At 41.2% G+C, this 8,276-nt stretch overlaps 1 protein-coding gene across 1 annotated transcript; it reads left to right on the forward strand.

The window, feature by feature from the left end:
• The first annotated feature begins 434 nt into the window (after window positions 1–434).
• On the forward strand, window positions 435–7,808 carry LOC136446052 (transmembrane protein 236-like). Its single transcript, XM_066444328.1, has 4 exons — window positions 435–1,605; window positions 4,331–4,403; window positions 5,557–5,727; window positions 6,051–7,808. The coding sequence occupies exons 1-4, from the start codon at window positions 1,220–1,222 to the stop codon at window positions 6,675–6,677; spliced, it is 1,257 nt and encodes a 418-aa protein (XP_066300425.1). The 5' UTR covers window positions 435–1,219; the 3' UTR covers window positions 6,678–7,808.
• Window positions 7,809–8,276: the final 468 nt, after the last annotated feature.

The following is an 8,276-nucleotide window of genomic DNA, read 5'->3' on the forward strand; positions in this document are numbered from 1 at the left end:
TTGCTTATCACCATGACCTGTACTTAGCTTGTTTAAGCATAAATGTACAATAAAGGTCTTTCATTCATTCATTCATTCATTCATTAACATTTTTGAAAACTACAGTATCGCAATAGCTCAGGCCCTGTAATAGGTATGTTTGCGTTTTATCTTTTCATTGTCCTTCTGCTAAGATTTTTTTGTCACTTTTAGCCAATCACCCGCCCCTATCTTTACCAAAAAATACCAGCGTGATGATTTGTCTCCAACGGACGTTGGGAATAGAGATCGTAACGTTTTATGACTGTTCCAATTCACTCAGAGGTAGAAAATAAAAGTGATGGCTGTGAGATTTCATTAAAAAAAAGAACAATTAAAAAGAAGTCGAATCTTTATCTAACCTCTGCTTGGAGATCATGTGAGGCCCACGTTATACGTCTCGCCCTGAGCCCAAACATGAGATCACGTGTACAGTACACCTTGTTTGTCTGTTTGTGTTTGTTTTTAACTCAAGCCCAATCACAAACGGGCCACTCAGGGAGCTTGTACAAAGTCTGATTTGACCTACGGCTTCTCGGAACGTGCTGACTGAGCGGAGTGGAGACACTCGACACATTTCTCACCTGCGAAACTTCACACCTTTGTTTGTCGTCTGATAAAGTTTGTCAGATTTGGGACAAAAATGGCGGGAAATTGTTGAAGGTGGCTGACGTCTGATTCTCTGTCAGAAGTTGCCTCTTGCTATCGTATCCGCTGATATTCTGAGAGATTTTTTGGCGGTAGACATGTTCAAGACTCGCGACGTCTGTCAAAAGGGCAAATATTGAAGGTCGTTCGGTGGGAGAAGAGGCGAGGTGACGACATAATCTGTCGTCCGCGACGCCATTTTGGTGACTGAAACTGTCCTACTTTCGTCACCACTTCATCTGCAAGACTTGGACTACGACGGGCCGCCTCTTTCGGAAAGATTTTCGTTACAACTTACGAAGAATTGTGTCAGACAACCTCTGAATAGTGACCTCAAAAGTGACGAAAAGTTCTGTCGTCTGCGACGCCATTTTGGTGACTGAAACTGTCCTGGCTTCTCAACGTAAGGCATAATTCTTCAGCAAAATTTCACTTTCTGAGCATCTACGACAAGACGTATCCTTCGCAATTCTTATTTTTCTTTCAAATGTTTTTATGAAATAAGTGGTCTCTCTATTGTGGTCCGTTCTCGCCAGAAGACATCGTTCCAAACATGTACACCCCAAATGGAGGCACCGCGACCGTCCCAAATGGAAGGGCTTCGACCGCCAGCGAGTATCACCTCCCTCCGCGCCGGCAAATCCGAGTCACCAAAGTCAAGGTCATCAACTTTCTTCTAGAACTCTGTCAATGGTCGTCGCTCGCTATCCCGATCTTCGTGACTTCCGAGGGGGTTGCCCGGACGGTGGATAGAGTCGAGGCGAGGAACACGACGAGTGGCACCGAGCAAGCCGGCGGTAGAGGCGCGGAGCTGCCATACTACTGGTTACTAGTGGCGGCGTCCATCGCCTACGTGGCTACGGTCACCTTACTGATCTATCTACCGGTCAAGTACTGCTTCATGTGGAAGAACAGATTTCTCTTGGAAAATGCAAAATGGTGAGTAGTGCATAGTGTCCAAGCAGATGTCGGAAGGCAAAATTGTAACGTTTTTCTAGCTATCTGGCCGTTTTTGTTATGATATCTTAGGTTGTTGCAATTTTGCCTCCCAACATTTGCTTCGGAAAGTTATATGACGTTAGAATTATTGTATAATCTCCCAAAATATGTATGGCTTCGGTTTTCTTACGTCTCTTAGTAAATATTTGTACCTCTTGAAGAGTGAAAACATCACTAACACTGAAAAACGTACCAAACGCTACAGAAAATTGGATTTGTGTGACCATTGTTTCATAATTGGAATATGATACAAGATGTAAAAGTATGACTTGAAACATATCCAAACGCACAAAAGAATTAATTCTTTATGTATCAAATTCGTTCAGCGCTCTATCAAATCTTTGGTCGCTTAGCAGGCGCAGTCTCCAGTGGAAAGCTGGTGTAAACGGTGTGCATATTTGCGTAAGGAGGCGGTGCCGGGTTATTGGGTGGACGAATGTTGTGGTTCTTATTTAGCCGCTACCCGCTACCGTGTAGCCAAGACTCCATTTACGTAATACCGACTTCATTGCTGGCTGATTTAACCCATAGAAAATGCAGACATACACATACACCACTCGTAAAATGCCCGAGATATATAAACACAAACATTTCACTTTTAAGGTTTTTGAAATAAGATTTCCAGTACAGGCATTTAGACATGTACATACACTGAGTACATAATAACAGTGGCCTGTTTGTCGAAAGGCCCAAGATTGTTTGTAGGTCTGTATTTTTGGACGAAATAAGACATGACACATCTTTTTCTACCACCATTAAACCAGTGAACTTTAGAATCCATTTAAAGCTCATTAATTAAATGTATCAATGCAATGGGGAGGTGAATAAACAGAGTGGCTGAACTGCTTTTCAGTAACTTCGCAAACATGTCGGGCAGCTGTCATTGCATGCGACAGTTCCTACACCATTATATATTAAGATGGTAGAATTTCAACACTTGAAACTTTTAAAATGCTGGGTAAAGTAAACACCTTAAAATCACAAAAGAACAGAAGAAAGTATGATCATAAACTCCATCAAATCTACCAAAGTCCTCACACTGTTATTGAGGTAATGTCAACGTGGATGACAATGTGAATGCAATTTGGAGGCAAGATTATGATGTGACTTAAGCTTATTCTCTTTTCTTATTTTACTATTATTAATTTTTACTGTTTGACTTCTTTTTTTGATAATATTTGATTTCTTGCATGGCCCTTCATCGTTAATCGATGGTAACACCAGGCCCTTGTTTGATTTCTTTTAAAGAATACAAGTTCCCTATATTCTATCACTGCATCTGGAACTTTCTAACTTGTTCCGCAGTGATGAAATATAGAGAACCTATTTTTAGAACTGTTGAAATCTCAGCAGAATGTTCCTATCGATCGAGAATGACGTTTGAACATTGATTTTTTGGGACCTTTAAAGCTCTTGTTGACAACCAATCAAGGCCTTTCTGTGGACGAAAAGACTACAGCTAAATCTGTACTTAGACATTCTAACGTTATAAACTTTAGAAATGATTGGCGTTTGATATATGCTACTCCATATACTCATGTAGCTTCGCGATTATACGAGGGGATTTTAAATATATTATTCACATATCAACCAGGACAAAAGATACAAAACCGGACGTTCTGTTGCAGTACCAAGGTTACACACCAGGGGGCCCAAAATCGACCCTGACCGTCTTCTCCAAGCCTACCAACATACCAAATATCATCACAATCTATTCGTTTATAACTTACGTTGGCCACAAATTTGCATAAACAAAGGCAGACACAGCCACTCACACAGACACACAGACCCAAAACAATGCCTCCATTTTTCTTGGAGGTAATAAGCAGTTTCGAACGCTTAACCCTTAACTACGTACAGTAGACTGGGAAAGTTTATTGCTAGAATGAGAATGTTTATTGCATAGGCAACGTTTATTCTACTGTTGTTTGCACGTCCACCTGTACCTAGGTACGTATCTAGAGGGCGTGATATCTGAGGGTCGATCTAAATGGAATGTCCGCCTTGATAAGAAAGGCAAACATGCTGTGTGAAAAGTAAATTACGAAGTTGATTTATTAATCATTCATATTGGCAGGCGGCCCGAAACAGGCATAATGTGTAAAGTAGATGCAGAACTTAAGATTTGTACAAAAAGAAATTCATTTGTTTATCTATCTACGCATTTATCTATTTGTCAATCGTGTGTACAGATGGACCGTCTCTTCATACCTGTACAGTTGAACCCATTGCCACCAAGTAGAGTAGGAGCATATGCATTCTCGCCAGATAGATTTAAACAACACATACAGCTACATGTAAAAAGGTTAGGTGTGATAGGTCGTTCAGTGTAATACAACCAGGTACTGCCCTCGAAGCTGGTGTCGTTACGCCGAAGGGCGGCTACACCGGCTATACAGATACAGAAGCTGGTGTGTTACGTAGAAGGGCGGTTATACCAGCTATACTTATACAGAATCTGGTGTTACGCCGAAGGGCGGTTATACCAGCTATGCAGATACGGATACATAACTTCAATCAGTAGAAACAGAACTTGAATATTATAATGTACCCTTTTCCCATAAGGATGATAAGCTTAGACATGATTAACACTCATTGACTTCGACCCCCAGCTTACAATTCTTTATGTCTTTAACAAGGCGCGATTTTTGTCCTGTTCTCCCAGGCTTCCCGCCATCTTGATGCACCTGCTCCTGAGTGTGCTGCCGTGCATGTCTCTGATGCTGTTTGGGATCAAGGTAAGAACTTTAAAAAATTGGAAATGATAATCACCTTTATCCAAAGGCCTCGCAAAAACTTAATAACATATAAAAAGACAGATATAGACAGTGCTACGCTCTGACATGCGTGGCGGTGTTGATGGTTATGCATCAAATTTTACGACTGACTCTTGCATTCGTGTACTGGACGTTAAGCTTTCAAGCACACAGTCAGACATACAGGCAGTCATATCAATGACGTCTAAGATATTGATTCAAATAAAGACGTAGTTTCAGGACGTGGCGTTATTTATGGACAAACCAATGGTTGGCTGAGCGTATTGGGACCCTATTGGTTATAGGATTGCATTTTTGGAGGGTATGGTTAAGTGCATGTATTCACATTATGAAGCGCCTCATTCTAGTTTAGCAATCCACTCATGAATCACTAGGTCACGAGTTCGAAGCCTAGTCTAGTTGAAGGAGTGGACAGGGCTACACCCCAAGCTGACGTGTAAACAAAGCTGAACCCGTCACGCCTTGTCTGCCAACACGAACTTTAAACCCAATTTCGTAACAACATCAGTATTGAACTCTCGACACTCAAACGAGCCCTTAAAAACGTTGTGATGCAGTGTGAACAATACTGTGTACTCTTCGCGCTTGTAGATGCTGGAATTCGAGGCCGAAGTGTGTCTGTATACACATAAATCAACTGTTATATCCGCTCTTTGACGTAACACGCCGGGTTTAGCCGACACGTGGACGTTTATGCAGCATTGGACAACTCGCCACATGTCCGTGTCCCGAACTGCAAGCGGTGTTCAAACTATCGAAAAATTAAGCCCTTGTTGTACATTATGATGTCAAGTTCTTTACCATTCGTTTTGAACAAAATTTATTGTTTTGACGTTCAATTGAGGCTTACTAAGACAAAAATATGTGGTACCCGTTCTGACTGTTACAAACGAACAAACAAACATCTTGCGTGAGAATCATGATCTGGCACTAACGGTCGCTTTTTTTTTGCTTTGACGTGATCCTTCTTTCATCTGTAGAAGTTAAAGGGGGTACAAAAACCCAAAAGCAGGCGTTATTTTCTTTAAGACCACATTTTCCGTCCGTACGTAGGACACAAACCTCCATGAAGTAATCATAGTGTATGAGTACAATATGCATAATTTTATTGCAGTTACAGGACGATGAAAACGAGGTCGCGGCCCTGTTCGACACGTACACGGACTTCGCCGTGCCTCTCGTCGTTCTGGGCGTGCTCGTGACGAGCTGGGTCGAAAAGGTCCGAAGATTCCCGAGTGTGAACTCGGCGGGAGCGGAAATGACCGAAGGGCCGACTAGTCCCAGGGTAAGTGCCTTCGGGATATAGCGCATTTTCATGTGACGTCATAGGGACGCCAACATGGAGGCTAACGCAACTATTTGCCTAAGAATACATAAAAACTACTAGAAAAAAGTCTTAATTTCGAATCATTTGAATGATTAGTCATTACCAATAGAAAACTTGCAACCATGTGTCTGTGACGTACTTAAGCGCTCGCCATGTTGGTGGGTATCCATGGCAACCTGTTGCCATCTTGGATCTACCGACACCTCCAATATACCGCTGGCTGCTTATATTTCTAAGTCAAGACGTCACGTACAGATTTCCCATATCCTCTATTTTTACAGTCTATGGTGAATCCTGTTTACACCATCGACGGCGCGGACGGCAGCCAATCAACGGACGAGCAGACACCACGTGACCCGCCTGGCACCAACACTCCGAACACGCCCGTATCTATCCGACGAAGTTTCCCGATGTCATTCTCGTCCCGAACCTCACCGAGGCCGAGGCCCAAGCTGACGTCAAACGACGACCGCGCCCGAATCCTCTCGATTGAGTTCTTCGCGGTCTACGACGTCATCGAGCTTCTATTGGTCACGAACTTTCACGACGTTTGCCGAACGTACTGGATCTTTCCGATCTACGTTGTCGCTTTTATTAGTATGTTCAAATCAATACTTCGCCTCGATCACAGGTTTCTGCCTCTCGTATCCATGGCGACACACGAGATGCCATTTTTGATCCTCCGTATAGCGTTGCTATCTAAATTTGGAATTGAGATCATGAGCTTAGTGTATCCTTTAAAAAATCTTGCCGTGATCGCGTTTTACGTGTACTATAACTTTATCCTTGTGATCATAAAGTCGAGAGCGTTCAACAGAAATAGATATTCGTTCCCAAATCGTGAAGACGCAGTAAGCACAACTAGCTTTTCGACCATTTCGTCGCGACCCGGTTCGACTCTTTACTGATGATGCATGTACGTCGATGAAGGTTAGGCATCCAGGCAATAAGATACACAAGATAATAGTTACTCAAGCAGCTGGACAGATTTTGGAAACTGTCTGACATTTCAGACAGCAGTGTCAATGACCGTTTCTAAAATCTATCCCGTTGTTTGAGTAGCTGTTACCTTGCGTATTTTGTACGAAGTTAGCTGGCGATTCAGACATGAAATTATAGCATCTATAGGGGTTTTGGTGGACTAGCAAATAGCAGAACTTGACCAAAATAGGAGGGAGATTTCATTAGAGGACTTTGTCCGTCATAAGAGTTCAGTACGCCGAAAGTTTGTTGGATTCTGAGAGAATTATTGTATTTTAGGACATATTTAAATTTGAGCTGGAACATATAGCAGTTTTGAGGGTGTGTCAAATATGTAAGTTGTCCATTTTAACTTTTATATAATGTTAATTTGAATTGTAACCCCACAGTACTCGTAAGTCGTGAAGCCATAAGCAGCGATTGTCACGAAATACACATCACAAAACATCTATAGTTTATTTCCAAATAACAGAAATATAGCACATTCCTTTCAGTCCTATCTTTGTAGCATTATGAAGTCCGCAAAACAAGTAATATGGAATGTAAATACTACAAATGTAAATAGATATAAGGTCCGAAATATTGATCGGATAAGTTCAGACGTGATAAAAAAACTTTGTGAACTCGTGTGAAAATTGTGTTGTTGAAAACATTAGCCTCCCGTTCTATAGCTAATTGGAAGTTTTATTTTGATGAGCCAAAGTAAAGCCAGGGATACATAAATAAAGGTAACTTTATTTTTGACAAGCTATTTTCTGACTATCAATTTATCAAAGCTAAAGTTATAGAATAAGAAATAGTTCACATGTCATTTGTAACATCATGGTTTGTGTATGTTTGTAAATATATATTATATCTAGACTAAGTTCGTGAAATTTCGGTGTAAACTTGAAGATTATGACACTTGATTCCTATAACATTTGTCTCTTTTCCTTTTCTTTCATTTCTTTTCTTCTCTTCTCTTGACTTTGTCCAAAAGCCATGTACGCGTGATACAACATGTCCACTTATTGATCGTTTCTTGCAGCAGACTTTGATTAAAACACACGAATCGATAACTTAGTCCGCTTGTACTTCATATATTGATAGGTGCCATATTTCAATGACTGTACGTATACCCTTCTGCTTCGTTTATTTTCTACACCTTTATATAATTGTTCACATGCAGCAACATTGCATATGTTACGATCAAATAAGATGCATTTAAGTGCCGTGCAGAATTTTGACTGAAGTGAAAGATTCAGAATTTATTATCAACATTTCCAAATCTGATTTACGAAATCCAGTTTTAAAAGCCTTTATCAAAATGGGTTTGGAAATTTGTGCAATCTATGCCAACAGTTTAGATAAGGAAAACAACTTATGGTGTCGTCAGCATCCCTTTTGACAAGCTAGATAAGAATGACACCCCCCGCGTAGGTGTTAAATCGATAAGGATCGATTTCTGACAAAGTCCGACGAACCAAGGAAGCCTCTTTTGTGGGATGAGCCGGCTAGTATCAAGAGGGGGTGGGTCAGGATACACC

Source organism: Branchiostoma lanceolatum, chromosome 12 (genome assembly GCF_035083965.1).
Source record: "Branchiostoma lanceolatum isolate klBraLanc5 chromosome 12, klBraLanc5.hap2, whole genome shotgun sequence".
Taxonomy (NCBI): Eukaryota; Metazoa; Chordata; class Leptocardii; order Amphioxiformes; family Branchiostomatidae; genus Branchiostoma; species Branchiostoma lanceolatum.

Bases quoted from the DNA above. Each gene is read 5' to 3' on its own strand.
- LOC136446052 (XM_066444328.1), top strand. From the start codon at position 1,220: ATGTACACCCCAAATGGAGGCACCGCGACCGTCCCAAATGGAAGGGCT. The intron at 4,404-5,556 runs GTAAGAACTTTA...ATTTTATTGCAG, and splicing joins TGATGCTGTTTGGGATCAAG to TTACAGGACGATGAAAACGA. The intron at 5,728-6,050 runs GTAAGTGCCTTC...CTATTTTTACAG, and splicing joins AAGGGCCGACTAGTCCCAGG to TCTATGGTGAATCCTGTTTA.